The sequence below is a fragment of the Grampus griseus genome (genome assembly GCF_964374135.1).
Source record: "Grampus griseus genome assembly, chromosome: 8".
Classification (NCBI taxonomy): domain Eukaryota; kingdom Metazoa; phylum Chordata; class Mammalia; order Artiodactyla; family Delphinidae; genus Grampus; species Grampus griseus.
Genome location: NC_139002.1, coordinates 65888610 through 65912118, shown reverse-complemented (window position 1 = coordinate 65912118; position 23509 = coordinate 65888610). Strand labels below are relative to the sequence as shown.

General features: G+C 46.3%; 1 protein-coding gene across 3 annotated transcripts in view; it reads left to right on the top strand.

Annotated features, from left to right (window-relative positions):
- Positions 1–465: 465 nt before the first annotated feature.
- Positions 466–23509, top strand: part of IRAG1 (inositol 1,4,5-triphosphate receptor associated 1) — a gene marked incomplete at its 5' end in the record, with an annotated part of 117330 nt that continues 94286 nt past the window's right edge. For all 3 annotated transcript variants that reach the window (XM_082660483.1, XM_082660482.1, XM_082660481.1), the window contains one exon: positions 466–532. In XM_082660483.1, the coding sequence (XP_082516609.1) occupies positions 466–532 (67 nt within the window). The remainder of the gene's footprint in view (positions 533–23509) is intronic.

Below are 23509 nucleotides of genomic sequence, written 5' to 3'. Positions count from 1 at the left end.
TCTCTGTTAATCCCAAGGGCTTAAGGTGGGGAGCAGCCTCCACCTCCGAATCCCTGGGACAGGAAATGTTCCCAGTTTCCCTGGCACTGGGCCAGGGTCTTGTCCAGGCTCACATGCTTGCTGGAGACTCCAGGCTGGGAGACAGATCTGCCGAGTTCCCCTGGTCCCCGTCTGGCCAGGACATGCCCAGCGGCATGAGCTGCCCGTGGGCACTGCCCTCCGCTGTGCCGGTGCCCGTGGGAGGGGCCCAGGACCAGCTGCTGCCTCTCAGGCCCAGCCTGCGCTGAGCCCCGGGGTGGCCTGGCCAGCTTCCCTGCCGTTAGCCCCCTGAGCCAGGCCAGAGGGGTCCCTGAGGAGCTCTGGGCTCTAAGTCCCAGCCCCTCTCCGAGGAGGCGGGCAGCGGGGCTCGGCAGCCAGAGGCTTCCCAGCTCTGAGCTCTGGAGCCAGATGTAACATTGACCTTAAATGGTAAAAGCTCCCCAGAGTGAAGAGAGGCTGGCCGGAGGAGGAAAGGGGAGTAACTCAGTTTTAGGTAAGTCGTTGCTATCTCCAAGAATAACCTGCCTCTTCAGCTGGGAGCAAGGGAGCATTTCTCCTCCTTAAAGGTACAGGGTGCTGGGATGGGGGCGCCTGACTTTAACTTTCCAGGGGAGTTGGCTTGGTTGGATGGCATTTCAGCCGAGTATTTTTATTGTTGCTGTCATAATTTTCAAATAAGAAGTGAATCTTGCCTGTCCTAACTTAACTAAATTGTGCTCCTTTTGCTTGCTGTTGTAAAGCATGCACAGGTTAGGGTGCAAATGTGGGTCTGGCTGGGCGTCCGCGACCCCAGATTTCCTGTGGGCCCCTGTGGAGCAAAGAGGGTCCCCAGATTACATGCCAGCTGGTCAGGACTTTCCCCACACCGCCTGCTACCCCTTCCCCACCCCTGCTCTGTGCTTACTTATGCCTCTCTCTGCCCCCCACTCCCACCCTGTGCCACCCGCCCCCTGTCCACCTTGGACCTTGTGATGGCCCAGCCCTGTCTCCCCGCCCTGACCTGCCCCTGCTTCTGTCCCAGCACTTCCCATCCTGTATTCTGGTCACAGCCCCTGATTTTTGTCCCTGTCCCCATCTCTCCTGTCTCCAGCTTTGCCCCCGTGCTCCTTCCCTGCACCCTCAAGGGGTTGCCTGTGCCTTGCTTGTGCCCCTAGCCTGCACACCTCCAGGAGCTCGGAGTCAGAGCTATTCCTAGAGTGAGCGGCACTCGGACTGCCTTTCTCCAAAGGAAAGGCCGGTGGAAGCCAGAAGCCAGAGAGGGGCCCAGTTGCCTGCTCCCTCCTGCCCAGTAAACGGCTGTAAAAGGCTGGAGATGCTCTGCGGATTGAGTAAATACAGTGCAGGATCTGGGACCCCTGGCTGGCGCTCCCACCTCCCAGAGCTTGGCAACTGCTGCCTTTTTAACACTCACTCTTCAGACTGCTCTTTGAGGGTCTCGGGAGAAGTAAAGCAGCCCACGGATCTCCTACAGGAAAAAGGAAGCAGCTTCCCAGGGCTGTTAGGCTGGGAGCACTAGGGAGCCAGACCGGCCAAGGGTTCTGTTGTCCCCACCAGGGGGCAGTGACGTGCTGGTGAGACAGGTGGACTCTGGACTGCCCCTCAGCCGTCCTCTCTGTGGCTTGGCAGTCAGCAGAGGGACTGTTTGATGAGGAGGAACAGAGGCCCTGATGGGTGGGGAGGAGAGATTTAGGAGCCCCCAGACTCTGCTCTTTGAGCTCTTTGAGGCAGGGGGACAGAGATAGAGAACTCAGTTCTCTTGTAGTAAAAGCAAAAGGAAGCAGGAGAGAAAATGGATGTGAATTGACTTTGTGCCAGGGTCTGTGCTAGAACTGTTATTTAATTTAATCCCTGTGGTAGAGGTGAGGACATTGTGGATGAAAGAGGTAAAGCGATATGCTTAAGGGAACACAGTCTGTAGGTGATGAGCAGGGATTCCAGCTCAGGCCAGCTTGGTCCAAAGTGGGCACTTCCAGTGTTAGATGCCACCCTGCCTCTAGTTAGTAACCAGGGTCTCGGGCAGTTATTGAGCATCACCGTCCAAATGATGGGAAAATCAAGAGGATTGCATTTGCCCCATGAACCTTGGAGGCCAGACCCTGAATTCAGGTGACAGCCCAGGGCAGCCTCACTGGTTGAGATGCAGAGGCAACACCGACTCCGTGACCTTGGACACACCCTGCCTTCTCTGCGAGGGCCTTCCCCATGGGAGAAGGAAAACAGGTCAGCCAGCCAGACAGAAAACCTCTCTGCTAATCGGCTACAGATGTAAAAAAAGAGTTAGAGAAAGCTGGGCTTAATCACCTCTCATTACTTTCTTCCCAGTACTTTTAAATTTATAATTCTTATTCAGAGTTTTTCCCTGGTAATAAAAGTAATGTGTATTCTTTGCTAAACTTTCTAGGAAAATATAGAAATAAGTATAAGTAAGAAATTCAGAAATAAACATAAAGAAATAAAAGTTTCCTCTGGAATCCTATCACTCAGAGATAAATATTGTTAATATTATGGTGTGTTTCTTTCTTTATATTTCTCTATATTTTATAAAACTAGGGCCTTACCATGTGTGGTTTTGTAGTCTGATTAAAAAAAATTTTTTTTAAGGGAATTCCCTGGCAGTCCAGTAGTTAGGACCCGGCACTCTCACTGTGGTGGCCTGGGTTCAATCCCTGGTAGGGGAACTAAGATCCTGTAAGCCGCGAGGTGCAGCCAAAAAAAAAAAATTTTTTTTTAAAGTCTATTTTTTTAGAGCAGTTTTAAGTCACAGCAAAGTTGAGAGGAAGGTCTGCATAGAGATTTCCCAGATCCCCCTGGCTCCCACACATGCAGAGCCTCCCCCAACATAGCAGCCCGACCAGGGTGGCACATTTATTACAACTGATGTGCCTACACTGACACATCATAATCACCCAAAGTCCGTGGTTTACCTTAGGGTTCACTCTTGGTGCTGTACATTCCATGGGTTTGGACAAATTGCATAATGACATGTATCCACCATTATAGTATCATACAGAGTATTTTCACTTCCCTAAAAAATCTTCTGTGCTCCAGCTCTTCATCCTTCCCCGCCAACCCCTAACAATCACAGATCCTTTTACTGTCTCCGTAGTTTTGCCTTTTCCGGAATGTCATACAGTTGCAGACAAACACTATGTAGCCTTTTCAGACTGGCTTCTTTCACTTAGTAATATGCATTTAAGATTCTTCCATATCTTTTCATGGGTTGATAGCTCATTTCTTTTTAGTGCTGAATAATATTCCATTATCTAGATGCACCACAGTTTATTTATCCATTCACCCACTGAAGGACATCTTAGTCTTTTTTTTCAATTTTTTAAACACCAACGTATAGTTGATGTGTAGTATTATGTAAGTTACAGGTATACAACATAGTGATTCACAATTTTTCAAGGTTGTACTCCATGTATAGTTATAAAATATTGCTATATTCCCTATGTTGTACGTTATATCCTCGTAGCGTATTTATTTTATACATAATAGTTTGTACCTCTTAATCTCCTACTCTTATCTTGCTCCTCCCCCTTCCCTCTCTCCGCTGGTAACCACTAGTTTATTTTCTATATCTGTGAGTCTGTTTCTTTTTTGTTATATTCACTAGTTCATTTTATTTTTTAGATTTCATATATATGTGATATCATGCAGTATTTGTCTTTCTCTGTCTGACTTATTTCACTTAGCGTAATGCTCTCCAGGTCCATCCATGTTGCTGCAAATGGCAAAATTTTGTTCTTTTTTATGGCTGAGTAGTAGTCTGCTTTTTTTTTTTTGCAGTACGTGGGCCTCTCACTGTTGTGGGCTCTCCCGTTGTGGAGCACAGGCTCCAGACGCGCAGGCTCAGCGGCCATGGCTCACGGGCCCAGCTGCTCCGCGGCATGTGGGATCTTCCCGGACTGGGACACGAACCCGTGTCCCCTGAATCGGCAGGCGGACTCTCAACCACTGCGCCACCAGGGAAGCCCTAGTCTGCTTTTTTTTAACTGAACATTCTATCATGATTATTTTCTCATGTCATCAAAGATACTTCAAAACATGATTTTTAAGGGGTTGTATCCTACCAAATAATTTTAGCTGTGCAAAATTTAATCATCATTCCTCTCGTTGGGCATTTGCAAATGTGGTTTTTCTTTGGGGCCTGTCTCAGTGGCACACACATGATGGCTTTTCTGTCCCTTTTGTGGAGTTTGGAAACTCTGCGCTCCCAGGTGGGCTTGTGCAGTACACCCTAGAGTGTGGGCTTGTTCTGCAAGACGATATTAAGTGGGATACTGACTCAACTCGCAACACATGGACTCACATCGGAATTGCCTTTTAAGTTCTTTTCTGTCCATCTGAGTTAGCCCAGCAGTGCAGGTGCTGCAGGACTTTCAGTACTAAAACCAGACGTCAGGCAAAACCAGGCAAATCAGGGCAAGTTGTTCTCCTGGGTTTGAACCTAGTGTGCAGGTTTGAACAGGTGTGGTCAAAAGAGCACCGGCTCCAAGTTGGGAGGAGGGCTTGGCCTTGACCAACTCTTCCCTTGTGATCACAGTGGCAGCTGGTGCCTGGAGCTTGAGGCAGCATCTTGCCCTGCTGGAGAGCGCAGGCCCTGGAGTGACCATGCAACTCCACCACTGACCAGCTATATACCTTGAGCCACATCTAACCTCTCCAAGCCTCGGTTTCCTCTCCTGTAAAACAGAGATAATGATGGTGTCCACTTTGTAGGATTAAATCCCTCAGCCTGGTGTCTGCTCTTAGCACCCAGTAAACATTAGGTATTATTATTTCTGGCCTCTGTCCGTCCCCCCTCAGAGATTCCATCAAGGACGCTTCTGGACTGGTTGTGAGGCTCTGACTGACCGTAATTCTGGGTCCCAGTCTCACCTCCATTAATGCGCCAAGGGCAGTAGCAGACTTATGCTCTAGATGACTGGCCATTGGTACCTGGTGGGGTCTTTAAGGAGGCTCAGTAAAAACACCTTCTTCCTCCACTTAAGTTCTAATGCTCGTCGAGAAGTCAGCCTAATATCACCCTTATGACTGATAAAGTTAATAGGAGAATGTGGTTTCCATTCCATTCCAAAGGCAAGCAGGCTTTCTAATATTGAATTGAGCAGACTTACCCCCCAGCCCTATGTAGTGCCCTCCAGGGGAGGCAGGCCCCTTTAAATCTTAGAGCCTGGAGGAGCAGAGCAGAACGTGTGTCCCAAGAGGAAAGGAAGAGGAAAGGGCTGACTATTCATGTTAACACTTCTTGAACTCACCATCAGACAGCCATTCCCTGGGGGCAGAGCCAGGAGTCTTACATTTTTGAGGCTCCTTCCACATGGAAGGAACAGTCACGTATGGAGAAGAAGCGTTATGCTTCTAACAGAACTGCAGTGATGGTCTGGCCCAAGTCATGTTGCTAAGCTGCAGGGCAGCCATGTGGTCCCAGGAGGGCAGGCACCCCAGCTCCTCTGCTTTCTGCCTGATGGAACGTCACCCTTTCTCCTCCTGAGATGCCTGAGAGGCACCTGTTTGAGGACAAGTGCTTCCCTGGACAAGATAAGCATCCAACTAGAAGTATCTGGTGTGATCTTTTTCTTTTTTTTAATGCAAGTTCCATTTAGGCAGCTCCAGTGAGGGAGAAAATGACCATTCTCTCCTCTGGAATACTTCATATAGACAAGAGAAGAGAGGGAAGGAAACTACCTTTGTTTGGACATGCTGTACATGCCAGGCATCTTGTGTATAATAGCTCATTAAGTCTGTACTGTGGCCATATAAGGGAGATATTTATGAGCAACAGATTCAAGGAGGTTAGGCCACTTATCTAAGACTGTTAACTAGTAACCAGTAAGTGAAGAATGGGATGTCAAATCCAAAACTATCAGATCCCCAATCTGTAGCAATTCCCATCACTCTGTGGCTTATACACCAGGCCACAGTGCAGAGTGAGAATGTCCAGCCCTTGTCCCTGCTCCTACAGTTTGAGCCCAGGAGGCCCCCACACTGCTGCTCAGAGCAGAGGCCCTGAGCTTTGGGGGCAGGAGTCTGGGGCAGCTGTTCCACTAGGCCAGCTCTCCTTTGCATCTCTCTTTTGTCTCCTTTTAGCCTGTGACTGTCTTTATCAGGTCTCATAACCTTGTCCATGAACAAGACCCTTCTTCTGTTTAGTTGGAAAATACAAGTCTAGAACCATGAACTTTTTATTGGCAGGAAATGCCATGTCCTACATTGTGAGCCTTGAGTCACTCTCTCTGACTCACCAAGGCTTGTGTTGGAAAAGTTCATAGATATGGCCATGGTCACCCAATCTGCCACAGAGGCAGCATGGAGTAGGTTGGGACCTCAGGTTGTCAAATCAAATGACCTGAATTCAAGTCCCAGCTCTGCAACTTACCGTGTGACTTTGGGGGAAATGATCTAACTTCTGTCTTACTTTTCTTAACCGTAAAATGAGGCTGATGGTGATAATGATATAACTTGATCAAAGAGTTGTTGTGAAGGTGAATGGATTGATGTATCTACAGTACTTGTATGTGTATAAGTACTCAATAAATAATAACCGTTATTTAAGCTCAGATTAACACCAAGCACAGGTAACTTCTCTATTTTGTGGCTCCAAATGGTCATGTTTCCCTAAGGGCTGTCTTGCCATGATATTTTCAATTTGTTTGGGGATTAGTTCCCTGGTAAAAAGACTGTAATGTCCTTCTGGACTTCTTAGCTAAGACATGTTTCCTGTTTCCCAGCTGAAACAGGAAACTGGTCCCTGATGGAAGGTGATGCTGATGAGGCTGAGTATTATTAGGAGGAATCTAGATGGTGGATGCCAAGAGGACTCCCTAAGGAGCATGATCTTGGGGATATTCAGGGTCCTGGACCTATCTCTAAGCCTGGTCATTGGTCTGGAGTTGATTATGTACATGGAGACTGACTCATGATAATCAAACTCACAAGAGACTGAAGTATGTAATTCTGAATGTCTGTGTGCTAATGTATTGGGAGGGATTACCCTTTCCAGTGACCACAATGCCTGGGAGATGGAGATTTTGCTCAGAAGGTGGAAAGTTCTGAGGGGTATTTCATGTAGGCCATAAAGTGGCCTGATAGCCATCTCTGCCTACAACGGAGAGACTCCCCCAGAGCACAGGAGAGGTCTCTCCCCAGGGAACTTTAGATAAGCATTTCTCTTTGGAGTTTGCTTTGTCTTCTGTAGAAAGATGGGATTTGTTGGAAGGTAGTTCAGAGAATCAAAGGAAGGAGTAGACCGTTAGGCTCCAGGAAGACAGCCCCCAGGGCAGTGCTAGGGACCTGGCAGTAGGAACTTGCCAGTGTTTTCTCTAGAGCAGAGGGGTTCTCTAAAGCAAAGGGTTTTTGACGGTTCATCTCATCAATTAAAAAAATTTTTTAGTATGCATCTCTAATTTATGTGTATTTATTTTTTTATGTGTATTTATTTTAAATTATATTCATGAGCTACTGTATTAATGTGAGTTATTTTATAAAACATGTAAAATTAGAAATTTTATGTTTTTAACAGTGCCAGCAGCTTTTTTTTTTTTTTTTTGCTTTCCTTAAAAGAGTTTTTTTTTTTTTTTTTTTCGGTACGCGGGCCTCTCACTGTTGTGGCCTCTCCCGTTGCGGAGCACAGGCTCCAGACGCACAGGCTCAGCGGCCATGGCTCACGGGCCCAGCTGCTCTGCGGCATGTGGGATCTTCCCGGACCGGGGCACGAACCCGTGTCCCCTGCATTGGCAGGTGGACTCTCAACCACTGTGCCACCAGGGAAGCCCTAAAAGAGTATTCTTTAGTAAGAGAAATGTGATTAATTGTGCCTCATTATATTTTAAGATCTCAGTACTTTGGAGAACCCCTGGCTTTAATGACTCTCATGGTTAAACCAGCCACTGTACCAATCAGTCTCCCAGTAAGGAACCAAATTCAACTCAACTGGCTCAAGAGACTTTAACAAAGGACTATTTATAGAGGTTTGGAAACCACAAGGGATGAGGCCCAGGTACGCCCCCAATCTAGCAGCAGCAGGGAGCCGTTACTAGCCCTACCCAGGAGGGGTGAGAGAAGAAAATAATGTGATTGGAAGCCAGTGAAGAGCCGGGGAAGAGGGACCATCCAGGATGAGCTGTAATTAGGGAAGGATACAGTCACTGCCACAGATGTAGCATGGAAGAAAGGAGGGGGCAGGGAAGGAAATGCCCAACCTGTCTCTCCCCCCACCTCCTGCTGGCCCATTGGCCAAACTCAGCCAGCAAGCATGGAAGCCCAAGTGATGCATCCCATAGTTGTCATCTGGGAGCAGAGAATGGATCCTGGGGCAGGGCAGGGAGAGGGAGGCCAGACAGAGGATAGCCAGCTCAGATAGCTGATGTGGAAGAAGGGTATCCTTACTTACTGAATTCTAAGTGAAATTTTCAATTTGATCCACCAGTTTGTAAAAACTTTTTTGAGAGTTGCTTGTGGTGTTAGTGGTAGTAATATCTTCACTCATTTTTTGCAGGAGGCTTTTAAGGCACTTGCGCATTTTATGGTGGTTGGCTTGGTTAAAACTAGATAAATATATTTCATGAATCCACTTGGGCACATTCAAGATATATCATACTTCGCTGAAAGCAAATGACTACATGAGTGCAATGTCAGTCCCTTAGCATTGGAGAATTTCCCCTGTTCCCTCAGGACATCTCACAAACTGGTTGTGACAGTGACCTTTCAACATTGAATGAAGGCACCATTGCCAGTCTACTTATTTAACACTAAGGAAGTAAAAATAAATAACAGTTTCCAACTGTCTTCCCATATTCCACTGGATCATCTTGCGTATTCCCTGGGCTTGCATACCCCACCCTGAAGACCGCTGCAGTAGGGCTCAGCTCCTATCTTGACCAGGTTCCAGTGGTTCCTAGTCTCTGTCCAAGGTCTTGGGGGAGAGACCCCGATGGGCCCAGCTTGGTTGGGTCAGTACCAATCAGCCATGGTCAGGTGACAGGAACATGGGGTATCGATGTGGCCATGGGGAGCCATCCCTTGTATATAGGGGTTCCTTTTAGAGAAGGGAAAATTGCTGAAAGCAAAAGTCTCTTCAAAAGATCTCATCACATGCTTATAATTGTCTTCCTGTCCTGCCTTCTGGAGATCCTGGTCAAGCCTCCCATCTCTTCAGCCACATTTACAGACAATTTCTTGGGTTACTTCCATAGATGACTAATCATATCCCTTGCATGTGGTTTTTCACATGGCTGTACTTCAGACGGCAGCCTTGTTTCCCTGCTGTTGTCCCCGTGTAGAGCCAACATTCCCAACAATTCTGGGGTTCACAGGACCTTACACTGGTTGGGGCAGACTATTTCTCTGGTTAGCTGGGTTCAGCAGAGAAAGATGGGTGTGGTGATTACCTCAAGGATGTGGCACATTTAGATCCAGAAATGCTTGCAAGTTGTCCCTCTCTAATGACTCCTACAGTCTGTAAACCATAGAAGTTGCATAGGCACGGGAACAAAGAAAGCCTGACTTTTCAGAGTCCTGGACGGGGACGTTCAACTTGCTGAAATCCCCAGGAGCTTGTTTCACTTGACAATAACAAGAGTAATAATAATGTACTTATTTCTATCACAGCTATCATTTATTGAGCACCGGCTACATAGTTTGTTAAATGCTTTACATACATTATCGCATATTTCTGCAATGCCTTGTAAGATCGGTAATAATAATATCTATATTTTACTGATGAGAAATCGAGGCTTTCTGAGGTTCGCTAGTTCACTCGGGTTTACACAGTGGAAAGTGGCAAGGTCAAGGCTAGGTTGCCCTTGATGCAAAACACACACAGCCCATCAACAGATAGAATCTCACACTTGGAAATATCAGGCCAGGAGGAGATAGACGCTGGGCCAGTAAGAGTTTTCAAAAGGTTAGATCATTATGGGTTTATTGAGAAGTATTAAGGGAGGCTAGAACCATGGCAGGTTTAAGGTGGTTCTTGGTAGATAGTGAGTGAATAAAAGAATGAACCCTCCCAGGTCTGAAAACAGTAAAAGCCTTCCAATGTCCACCCCTGGTGCTGAAATGAAGACAGCATATAAGCAGTGGTCCCAGGTCCTAGGCTTGGCTCTGCTTCCAACTCATTTTGTGCCCTTGAGCACAAAGGTCCCTTCTGAGACCTTGGTTTCCTCATCTGTGAACAGTTCACCCTCCAAGGCCCAGTGGTTCACCCCAGTGATTGCATGATTGAGGCCAACCCAGAGCAATAATTGTGTCAGATGCTGCATCTGTGACAAAGGAGGATCGCAGATGTGTTAGAAGGGTCAGCTGTTATTGTCCATTCTCTAAAAGCCCATGCAGTGCTTTTGGGAACAGTCAGAACTGGCGTCAGGTCCAAAGTAAATGGATGGCTGTGTTTTTAAGAAAACATTTACTGCTGAAGGGACTGCTTATTCATTCTCTTTTTATTAACAAGGCATTTGACTCATACTTTGGACAGTTGCTGCTCTGATCATTGTCGCTAACAAAAGCAGCCTCTGGAGCCTGGTCCCTCTTCCCTTACACTATGGGGCCAGCTGCTCCCAGCCCTCCATCTCTAGGAGCACATGAGTGTGTCCTGTGGGGTGGGGATCGGGGACAAAAAGACTGGAAGTCCCTTGGAAGGGATTTGGGGCACCAGAATTTGGGGGCCTCCAAGAGGCATTGGGTACCCCTCAGAGCTCCCTACGTGGAGATCTGGAGAACTGAGGAGACTCAGAAAAATGGTATAAGCAGCTAACTACATCTTGGGGACTAAGTCTAATGCAAGTTGAAATGCCCATCTCCATCCTATAGCCAGAAATTCTAGAAGAGACCATCCTATATGGAATATATAGCCAGCACTAAGTGAGTATATGAATGCCAAGAGCTCCTGGATGGCCTTGGCTGACAAAACCGTTCTCTGTTGCCCAGTAGCACATTCTCGTTCTGTATCTCATGTGATCCTCCCAGAGGACCATGGAGCCACGTGATCTGTGTCACCTTTCATGGATTCTTCAGATTTCACAGTCTTATGCACTACAGATATCATAGCTCCTTCCATTGCCCCCACCCCTGCCCCCAGGGCCACAGTAGGATTTTGGTGAGCTCTAGGCTTCTTTTTTTTTTTTTACTTTTTGGCTGTGCCACGCGGCATGCGGGATCTTAGTTCCCTGACTAGGGATCGAACCCACACCCCCTGCAGTGGAAGCGCGGTGTCTCAACCGCTGGACTGCCAGGGAAGTCCCTGGCCCCTAGGCATTTTTGACTTCATGAGCCCCTTCTTGCTTATGAAATTTATAACTCTGTTGGTGTAAAGATAAATATATTAATGTTATCTATTAAAACATTTTTTTACCTAAAAGTTCATTTTTTTTCCTTCTGACTCTTAAAAGCAATTAAAACATTTTAATGGGCACTAGGCGCTGTTCCTACCCGATATAATGGATGAGTCAGCCCTGGCCCCTCACCTTACTGTTCAGAGCATGGTCTAGGGAAGAGCAGCAACAGCATCAGCTGGGAGCTTGTTAGAAATGCAGACTCTCAAGTGCCGCCTCAGAACTACTGAACCAGAATCTGCAGCTTAACAAGACCCGCAGGTACTTTGTGTGTGTATTATAGCCTGAGACATGCTGTCTACCACACTGTCCCGTGGTACCGCTGGGGATATCTGAATCATAGGTCACACTGTTACCCCAAATTACAGCAAGAAGTTCAGTAACAGAAAATCCTATGTGAAAGATAACATCTAGCGTTAAATGGCTGTGTAAATGCCAAGAATTCCTGGACGGCCCTGTGTGCCAAAGGTGTCCTCCTCTGTTACCCAACTGATGTTCTCTCTCCTCTTCCCCTCCCCCACCCCCATACACACACACACACACACACACACACACACACACACACACACACACACACACACACACACACACTCAGTGGAGAAGTCAGTCCCAGGCGGAGGGGTCTGACCTCTTTTGCTTCTGAGTTGGTCCTTCCAGTTTTTCTGTGAAGCACCTGGCCTCCAGAGCCATCTCAATAGAGGTAGAGGCAGATGTAGGAGGCATAGCCCTAAGTTCCTCTACTCAGAGGTGACACCCAGTCTCTTGGGCAGAGCTAGTTATACGGCCCCAGTCAACTGCAAGGGAGGCTGGGAAATGCAGGGGAACACAGGAGTATTCAGGGAGCACTAACCATCTCTGCCCCAAGTGGAGAATCAGTGAGACAAGTAACAGCTACTGCAGGGCCTGAGGCCTCCCAGAGGCAAGACATTAAGAAACCAGGATGTGAACAACTAGAGACTCAGAGTTTGCAGAGAAGTCTTTTAAAAGCTGAGAGAATTAACTCAGAGACAAATGCCTGCCCTCCCCCAAGGTCTTACTCTTCCAGTAAGGGGGAGGGGAGAATCAACTGGGCAACAGAGAATGGTTTTGGCAGCCAAGGCCATCCAGGAGTTCTAGGCGTCCGTAGACCCACTTACTGCTGGCTATATATTCCATACAGGATGGTCTCTCCTAGAACTTGTTGCTACAAGTTGGAGACTTAGTCCCCAGGATGCACACTTAAAGCAGCTAAGATTTTAGGTCGGTTGCAGCAGCTACTGTAAATTACCCTAATTCATTACCCAAGCACCCTTGTCATAGACCCCTCTCCCATCTCCCCAGAAGGAAAGTGACAACCTGTCACTCATGCTGTCCTCTCCTCGTGGCTTGACCATCCAGCCTCTGCCTGCCTAGTGCTCTAACCCCACCTGCTCTGTGCCTTGCCCCTGGATTAGAGGCTTACTACATTCTATGTTATAGGGAAGGAAACTTGAGATCCCACTGGAAAATAAGTAAGGAGAGTGCAGAATCTTGGTCTTCTGACCTTTACATGCCTGTCTGTGAGGGAGAAAAAAATGAAGTAGAAATAAAAGGAGGCTTTCACAGGCATCAAGGGTAGGAAGGGTTATTCCTAGGGAGCCACAGCTGTCTTTTAATTGGCTTTGCACCATCTTCATTAAGACGTTTTATAATATCAGAGGCCACTGTTGGCCTGGGGGCGAGGCTCGAGAAGGATTGAAAATGCCAGCTAACATCTAGTGAACGCTGACTATGTGCTGAACATTGTTCTAAGAAGCTTATGTGTAGAATATAATTTACATTGTTATCATCATCCATGTTTTACAAATGAGGAAACTGAGGCACAGATAGATTAAAATAACTTGCCCGTGATCACACAGCTACTACGCAGCAGGGCTGAGATGTGATCCCAGGCAGCTTGGCTCCAGAGCCCACGTCACAACCACCATGCTCCCTGAGCTCTGGATACCCACTAATTAGAGGGCTTGGGGGCATCTCTGACCTGTACTTTGAGGAGGACACATTGAGCTACTCCTTGAAAAAGGAGTCATTCCATAGTCATTCCATTTGACATTCCGTAGTCAAATAAGTCTGGGAAACTATCTATACTTTCTCTCCCTCTCGGAGATTTATCCTGCATCTTTGCTTCTTAAGGGCTGAGAAGGCCTACAGGACAGAAACCTGCCTCATGCTGTCATCCGCAAGTGTATCAAAATGTGGAACCTTATTTTCAGAGCTCATAGCATCACCCAGAATGAGGGTTGCAGAGGACATACTTTGGGAGAGGCTGGCTAGGGACATTTGTGCTTGAGCGGCATCTAGAAAGCCCTCACCCCTTGCAGGACTGCCGAGGCAGGCTTTAAGGGGGCCAGGTCAGCTCCAAAAGCTGGGAGGCAGACGGTGGCCAGAGTGGGGACAGCACGGGCTCTTACTGGTTTCCAGTCCTGCCTGGTCACCCTCAGCTCTGTTGCTCTGGAGGAGTCGCCACAGGGCACTGGGTCTCAGTCTCCTCATCTGCAAAATAACATCTTCTTCCTAGTGCAGTCGGGGGATTGAGTGAGCAGATGTCCCTAAAGCGTCAGCGACAATGGTACGCTCTGATGAATGGTGAATGTTGTCATTCTGTTGTCTATTTTGCTTGCCTTATTCTTTACAGTCTTCTAGGTGGTTCCACGTGGAACTAGGATATGAGGGTTGGCAGCTTCCAAGGAGCAGGCTGGGCCAATTCCACCCCATCAGGCTGGAGGTCGTTGTGCCTCTTTTCTGCTCCAAAGAGGTCAGGGGACTCCCCAGTCCAAGAGAGAGTTTCCTCCTGAGAAGGGGAAGGGGATGTTCTCGGGTTGGACGAAGGAATAGGCAGGAAATGTCAAGAGCTGAGGTTGAGCCGTGGGACACACTCAGATTTAGCTTCAGATCAACATCAAAAGGGAGCATTATCCCAGGACTCCGGCAGGTCCCAGAAGATCCAGAAAAGGCACAAGTTGGTCTCCCTGCTACAGGCAGAATCCGCCCCAGGAAAAACATTCTGATTCTAAATGAGGTGCCAACTGGCAGAGCGTGTGAAGTCTGTGCCAGCACTAAGTCACCTAGCAAGGCGCATGTCTAGACAATGAGGGACCTGAGAATACATTTCAGAAGGCGATTATTTTAAAAAAGGCCTTGGACAGAGAGGGCCACTGTGGTTGTATGGAAAGGGCGCTGGGCTGGGAGTCAACCTCAGCTGGGCCCCTGATGGCTGTGACCTTGTCAAGTCATGCCACCCCACGGGAACTCAGCCTCTTCATCTGAAAAACAGACATAATAGTATCTACCCTGTAGTATGTCTGTGAGGGACAAATTAAATAATGGATCTTAAGTAGCTTAGACAATAGAAAGCTCTAAACAGCAAGAGGTTAATATTAAAAACTAGGAACACCCTTTAAGGATTGCCATCAGGAGACAACAATCAAGATGAAATAGCTTCCTTCTAAAAAGCTGATGGGGCTTCCCTGGTGGCGCAGTGGTTGAGAGTCCGCCTGCCGATGCAGGGGGCGTGGGTTCATGCCCTGGTCCAGGACGATTCCACGTGCCGCGGAGCGGCTGGGCCCGTGAGCCATGGCTGCTGAGCCCGGGCGTCCGGAGCCTGTGCTCCGCAGCGGGAGAGGCCACAGCAGTGAGAGGCCCGCATACCGCAAAAAAAAAAAAAAAAAAAAAAGCTGATGGACTCTCCCAAGGTGATGTCAGCCAAGTGGATCTAGGATGTTAGTGAAGATTAAAGACAACAAGTGTAAGAGGCTTCCCAGTAGATGCAGAATTACTATCTGACCCAGCAGTTTCACTCCTAGGTATATACCTAAGAGACTTGAAAACAGGTGTTCAAACAAAAACTTGTGCAATAATGTTTATAGCAGTACTGTTCACAATAGCCAAAGGGTGGAAACAACCTAATATCCATCAACTGATGAATAGATAAACAAAATGTGATATATCCATGCAATGGAGTATTATTCAGTCATTAGAAAGAATGAAGTACTAATACCTGCTACAACCTGGATGAATATTGGAGACATGAGACTAAGTGAAAGAAGCCAGACACAAAGGCCACATACTGTATGACTCCATTTATGTGAGATACCCAGAATAGGCAAATCCGCACAGACAGAAAGCAGATTAGTGCTTGACCGGGCCTGGGAGGAGGGAAGGAACGGGAAGTGAGTGCCCGATGGGTATGTTTCCATTTGGGGTGGTGAAAAAGCTCTGGAACTAGGTCGTGATGATAGGCGCACAGCATTGTGAAGGCACTTAGTGCCACTGAACTGTACACTTTAACATGGTTTAAACTGTACAATTTACGCTGTGTGTATTTTACCACAATTTAAAAAAAGTTCCTGGTGAAGAGGAAATGTGACCCCCAGGCTAGATTCCCCTCTCCTAGAGTTCAGTTGAGGGGAGGGGTAGGGGCTTCAGAGCTTGTCGGCTGGAAGCTGAGGTCTCGTGTCAGCAAATTTACCAGGGGCCTGTGGCAGGCAATCCTTGTGTGAGGGCCCCAGGGGGCTCCAGAATTGAGGACGACATGCTTCCTGCTCTCAAAATGTATAGACATTATTCTCACTTAAGGACAGACTGACAAGTACTATAGATGACAAGGGATTAAGTGCAGGGCAGTGGGACATTCATTCTGCCCTGGCTATCTGTGCAGGCTTCTCGGAAGAGAAGATAGTTGAGGAAGTGGAGTCTTGGCAGGTTGGTAAAGAGGGGAAGGGCTTCCAGGGAAAGGCATGTGGTGGGTATGCGGTGGGGGGATGTTTCTGAGTGGGGAACACGTTGCTGTGAATCAGGCGCGGTATCTGTGGAGTCAGGGGATGGGGGAGAGGGTCCCGAGAGAGATACGCTCCAAAGGCAATTAGGTCAGCTTGTGGAGGGCTTTGAAGATGGAGCTGGGGAAGTGGGGACTTGCTCTCCAGGCCAGGGGGAGCCAAGGAGTCCTCTAAGTGAGGAGTAACGTGACTAAGCCCGTGTTCGAGAATGATCAGTGTGGAGGAAGATGGCCTGAAGACAAGGAGGCTGAGGACGGGAAGGTGGGCTGTGGCCTCATCTCTGCAGGGCTCAAGGAGGCCCCCTTCCTCCCCCCAACATCCCTGCCCCAAGAAATGACAGCAGGAAGGGTAAACCAAACCTGGTGAGCTTTGCATTAGCCAAGATTCTTGTTTGCATGGAACAGAAACTCATTCAAATTAGATTAGGCAAGAACCAGAATTTTCTGGGTCTCATAACTGAGAGGTCTAGGGCAGTTCCAGAAATAGCTGGATCCATGGGGCTTGTTCCCTCTATCTCTCAACTGTCCTTGGGTTCAGATCTCTCCTTAGGCAGCCTTTGCCTCTCACTGTGGCACACACAGGTCCTGGCTTACAGCCTCCTCTCAGAACCCCCAGCAGCAAGAACTCCCCCAGTCATTCCAACAAAAGTCGCCAAATTGAATTTATTGGCCCATTCTTAGTCTTGTGTTCATCCCTTGGTGAATCACCAGGGCCAGGGGTGTTCTGATTGGCCAGGCCTGACCCCACCCACCCCAAGCACGGGGATGAGGAGATGCTGCTGTTACCAGAAGAGGGGGGGCTTTCTGCTAAAGGGGCATAAATTGTAGCTGTCTCCCCAAAGCATCAACCCTGTGCCAAGCCATTTACATATCTCATTTCATCGTCTCAGCCATCCTGAGATGGAATCAGTTACCTCCCTTTTACAGAGGAGGAAACTGACTCGTAAGCTAACTTGTCCTCCCTCCCCACCCCAGCCCCAGCACTTTCTCTCTTCTGTGCTGCATGGCATCTCTTAGGGACACCAAGTACAGCCACTAAGGAGGGTGACAGCTAAGGAAATGAGAACTAAAGCGCATGATCTTTAAGCTGAGAGACACTAAAACTGCATTCAGTCAGACAGCTCATGCGGGGGTTGGAGATCCTGGCCACTTAGGTGTTGGAAGATTGGAGGTCAGTCCAGTTGTTGGAGATGCTCCTTCTCTGCATCACTCCTGTCCCGTGAGCAAGGCAGCTGGGAATCACTGTTGATCGGGAGGTGGGAGAGTGGGGGTGGTGGTGCATCTCTAGACATGGAGTACAACGCAGTGGTGATGCAAAAGCATTCACTGCAGACAACTTCACGAACACCATAGCTTCCTTGCCCTTAGCAAGACATCGCGGAAGAGGGTGATGGGGCATTTGTCAGGGAAGAGGGAGTAAAGGGCATTCACGCATAGAGCACAGGATGTACAAAGGCACTGAGGCATGCTTGGCGTGACAAGTCTTCATGATGATAAAATTCCCTGGGAACCCAGAATAATTTTATCAGGGAGAGACAGGCTGCCATGGAAATGGCTTCCTGTGGCATCAGCACCAAGCTAGAAGCTCAGGCTTCCCCAGGTGATTCTGCTTCCCTAGTCTTCATTTTTAGGAATTAATTTACAACTAATGACAGAGAGTCACCCAGGTCACTCTCTGCCCTTCCAAGCCATGTGCCAGGTTAAAGGCCTTTGACTTGGTAACAGCAAGCAGCATAAATCTAGAGCATTTCCTGTTTGGGAAGCAGGGCAAGTGATGCAGTGTCAAGAGGGCCTGGGCAGGAGTGAACACAACCAGCAGAGCTTAACGGTCGCCCAGATCCCCACTGGGGTCTGACACAAGGCACTCTGGGTGAATGGGGACGTTCTAGAAATACTGACATCCCCAGGGGACTGGCCTGGCCCAGGGTGGAAGGCAATTTTAGTTGCTGGACTACTATTTTTGGATTCACTACTGCTCCAAATGGTGGGCAGCCATGGAGGCCTTCAGGGAACCCGAGCACTGTTTCCCAGCACAGCTCTGATTCAGCCTGCCCAGAGTCTGCAGGCCAGTGCCCACTCCCGCCGTGCTCTGGGTTTTGTGCATTTCGTAGTTACATGCTGGTAGACAGCACCCAAATCACCCAATACTAACTCCTGCAAAGAGAATTCGTCACACACTAATACAAAGGGATCAACCACCATCTTAGGATATGACTCAAGACTATGTCAGGGATACTGTGCAGCTCGGACTCTGGCTAACCTAGGAGAAAAGGGATCAGAGCCAGAGACATCCAGAAACTTCCCTGGCTTTCCCTTCTCAGAGTTGGCTGAATCAGGCAGGGAGCAGATTCTGTGCAGGGAACAGAGTCACTTTTCCTGTTGAGCTGAGATTTCCTCTCACGTGCTTGTCAGCAGTAGAGGGGCCACAGGACAGGGGAACAGGCAACACAGGATGCCTTTATTGGGCTAGCTCTGGATGGACGAAAGGAATATGTAAGAATGTGTTCTGGGAACTTTCCAGCTGAAAGCCCAGAGGAGCAGTGCTGGTGTGCTTGTCACAGGTCACATTCCTTTCTGTTTCCAAAGCTAGTCCTTACTGATGAAGGGGAAGAGTACAGGGGATCTCCAGACTGATGAATCCTGTCCTTGAGCCTCGTTTCATAGAGACTTCAGGGTGAGAATAAAAGATGTCATTCCTATTTGTGCCCATACCTGTAAAAACAATATATATTTGAAGGTCTTTGCTAGCAGAATTCTAAATGCCTCAGGTGAGAAATGATGTACCCTGCAAAGATGATTTGACTTTTGGGAATGTTGCATGTGTTGAGTGTGGTCTGGAGTGAGTGTGTGGATGTGGATGTGCAGTGTGCGTACGTGGGCACGAGCACTGCAGCCCAGCTCTCACCATCCGTGCCTTGAGTGCCTGATGAGAGCTCTGTCTCTTACTGTGGAGCTCAGTGGCTTGCTCTGCCTGGTTTACTGCTGTACACAGAGCTTGGCTTTGAAGATGCTCAGTAGATATCTGCTAAATGGAAGAACAGACGAGCGATCTGCACGTGCATCTTGGCAAGTTTCTCTTTCTTTTGGGTGTAGTCTTGTCTCCACGTCTCTATGTGTCTGTCTCTCTGAGCTCATGTCCCTGGTCCCTTCATCTCTTCCTATTTCTTTTCGTCTTTCTGTTGTCTCTTTCTCCTTCATTTCTCCTCTCATAACCCCACACACACACATATACTCCATCTCTTTTCCTCAACCCGTCTCCCTAAATTTCTTGTTGTTTTCTTGTTTTTCTTTTCTCTTTTTTGGGGGCAAAGGTTCATTTTTTAACAGCTTTGTTAAGATATGATCCATATACCATATAATTTACCCAATTAAAATACACAATTTAAAAATATACAATTCAGTGGGTTTTAGTACAGAGAACTGTGCAGCCATCACCACTATTTAATTCCAGAACATTTTCATCACCCAAAAAGAAACCTGTATCTATTAATAGTTACATCCCATTCCCCCACATTCCTCTACCCCATAAACAACCACTGATCTACTTTCTGTCTCTATAGATCTCTCTATTCTTGACATTTTGTATGAGTGCAGTTATACAATACATGGTCATTTGTGACTGGCTTCTTTCACTGAGCATAGAGTTTTCAGGGTTCAGCCATATTTCAGCATGTGTCAGCGCTTCATTCCTCTTTATAGCTGAATAATATTCCATTGTATGGATATACCATATTTTATTAATCTATTAATTAGTTGGACATATGGCTTGTGTCCACTTTTTGGCTATTATTAATAATGCTGCTATGAACATTGGGTACATGTGTTTGTGTAGACACATGTTTTCATTTCTCTTGGGTATATACCTAGGAGTGGAATTGGCAGATCCTATGGCAAATCTGTGTTTAACCTTCTGAGGAGCTACTAATGTGTTTTCCAAAGTGGCTGTATCATTTTACATTTCCACCAGCAATGTATAAGGGTTCCAATTTCTCCATATCCTTGCCACTTCTTGTTCTTATCTGTCATTTTTCTTTTAGCCATCCTAATGGGTGTGAGGTGGTATCTCATTTTGATTTGTACTCCCTGATGGCTAATGACGTTGACCATCTTTTCACATGTTTATTGGCCATTTGTGTATCTTCTTTGGAGAAAGGTCTTTTCAAATCTTTTGTCCATTTAAAAATTGTTTTTTGTCTTTTTATTACTGATTTGTTAGAGTTTTTATACATTCTGGATACAAGTGCCTTATTAGGTATATTATTTGCAAATATTTTTTCCTCTCCTATTGGTTGTATTTTCACTTTCTCAATTGTACCATTTGCAGTTCAGAAGTTTTTAATTTTGATGATGTCCAATTTATTTATTTTTTCTTTTGTTGCCTGTGCTTTTGGTATTGTATCTAAGAAGGTACTGCCTAACCCAAGGACACAAAGGTTTACTCCAGTGTTTTCATCTAAGAGTTTTATAGTTTTAGCTCTTGCATTTAGGTATTTGATCTATTTGGAGTTAATTTTTGTATATGGTATAAGGAAGGGGTCCTACTTTATTCTTTTGAATGTGGATATCCAGTTGTTTCAGAACTATTTGTTGAAAAGACTATTCTTTCCTCCATTGAATTATCTTGGCACCCTTGTTGAAATCAACTGACTATAAATGTAAGGGTTTATTTATGGACTCTCAGTTCTGTTCCATTGATCTATATGTCTATCCTCACATACTACCCAGCATCATGTTATCTTACTGTAGTTTCATCTATTAAGTTTTGAAATTGAGAGTTGTGAATTACCCTTTTTTCCCCTTCTTTCTTAAGGTTTGTTTTGGTTATTCTTGGTCCCTTGCATTTCCATATAAAATTTAGGATCTGCTTGTCAATTTTTGAAAAAAGGCTACTAGAATTTTGATAGGGATTGTGTTGAATATATAGATCAATTTGGGGAATATATCATCTTAATATTAAGTTTTCTGATCTATGAACATGGGATGGCATTCTATCTATTTAGGTCTTCTTTAATTTCCTTCAACAATGTTTTGTTATTTTGAGAGTGTAAGTTTTTTGTTTCTTTTATTAAGTGTATTCCTAATTATTTTATGCTTTTTGATGCTATTATTAATGGAACTGTTTTCTTTTATTTTTTTTAATATTTATTTATTGATTTAGGCTGCACCAGGTCTTAGTTGCATCACACGGGATCTTCGTTGCAGCATGCGGGATCTTTAGTTGTGGCATGCAGACTTCTTAGTTGCAGCATGCAGACTCTTAGTTGTGCATGCAAACTTTTAGTTGTAGCATGCATGCGGGGTCTAGTTCCCCGACCAGGTATCGAATCTGGGCCCCCTGCATTGGGAGTGCGGAGTCTTACCCACTGGGCCACAAGGCAAGTCCCTGGAACTGTTTTCTTAATTTCATTTTTGGAGTTTTCACTGATAGTGTATAGAAATATAGTTGATTTTTGTATATCAATCTTGTATCCTGCAACCTTGCTGAACTTGTGTATTAGTTCTAATAGATTTTCAGTGGATTCCTCAGGATTTTCTCTGTATACGATTATGTCATCTGCAAATAGTGATAGTTTTACTTCTTCAAAACCAGAATTCTTGGGGCCTACTCCAGAGCATTTTTATTTCATTAGAGGATCCTGAAAGGAGCTTTGTGGCTGGGCTAGAGAAATACTAAAGCAGTTATTCTCCCAAATTCATTGATACCAATTCCAAAGATTAGCTGTTTGAAAAAGAATTGAATTTAAACCCGATATGGCTAAGAAATTCTGTCAGTAGCTGTATCCGTTTGCTAGGGTTCCCATAACAAAATACCACAGACTGGGTGGCTTAAATAACAGAAATTTATTTTCTCACATTTCTGGGAAAGTCCAAGATCAAAGTGTCAGTAAGTTTGTTTTCTCCTGTGGTCTCTCTCCTTGGCTTGCAGATGGCCACTTTCTTGCTGTGTCCTTACATGGTCTTTCCCTGTGCACACACATCCCTGGTGTCTTTCTGTGTGTTCAAATTTCCTCTTCTTATAAGGACATGTGTCATGCTGAATTAAGGCCTAGTGGCTTCATTTCAGTGTAATCACCTCTTTTAAGACCCCATCTCCAGATACAGTCGCATTCTGAGGTGCTGGGGGCTAGGGCTTCAATATGTGAATTCTTGGAGAACACAGTTCAGCCCATAGCAATAGCCTCATTGGTTTTCCTCTGAGAGATCTGATTTCTGGTTAGTTGCAACTAGTGAAGCCAGAATTTATTTAAGTAACCCATTCACAAGACTACCAAATGACAGTGACCTGCAGCCAGAATTAAAAGGCACTGTCTCTAGTCCTGAGCTAAAGGATCCTCACTTGTGATCTTGCATGTTCCTTGAGTTCATTTTTGTCAACCTACCCTAGAGCCACATCAAAGAGGGTCCAGCCATCAGACTCAGACATGCATATAACATCTAGAACCTCTATTTATACTGCCTGCTTGAAAGAAAGTAATTCCAAATTCTGCTGGGTAAACAGTATGGTGCCATACTTGCACGAGGAGTCCTTCTGTGAAATGAAGTGTGAAGTTCTTAAATGGAAAGATTCCCGTGAAATGAACTTTAAAGTTCTGAAATGCAAAAGCTCACTCTAATTTTGTTCTTTTTTGAGCAAAGGGTCAGCTGTGGAAGCTCAAGATGCTAACTGTTCTTTGCTCCTTAATTCTTACAATAGCCAAAAGCAAAATTAGTTACGTCTATAGAAACCAAAAATCAAGCTTTCTCTCCAGGTATTCTGAGCTGAGGATACATCTCACTTCAGCTGGTGAAATTATCTCCCTCTTTCCTCTGCACAGTCTCTGCTCCCTTTTGCAGTCTTTTATTTTTAACTCTCTTGCCTTCTGAGTGTTTTTATTGACATCTGGCCACAAACCCTTTTAGCAGGCGTTGTAAATCACCCATAGGGAAATCAATAAAAACCAGTTCAATTCATAGTAATACTGATTTGCTCCCAGGTAACCAGGATCCTGCAGCCTCAGAAGTTATGCCCATGGGGGGATCTGCAAGGAGGGTGAAGGGTAAGGGGGGCATTGTGTTCTGAAACAGGAGGTGGGCAGCCAGCTCCCAGAAGCTCAAGGAAGCGATGGACTTTGGCCTATGTCCATGCTTTTCTCATCGGGCCTCCAGGGAAAGCTCTGTGTTTCCATTTCATCCAGCTCAGATTTTTCCAACCACATCAGTGGCATTTTCTTATCTTCCAAGAATCTGCTTCAGAGCTAAAGTATCTTCTTTAAGCCTCTAGAAGGGGCAGCAGGAATGAACTGCTGGATTTGCTGGGGAGGGAGAAGGTGGCAGAGTAAGTTACTGTAGCACAGAGGCATGGAAG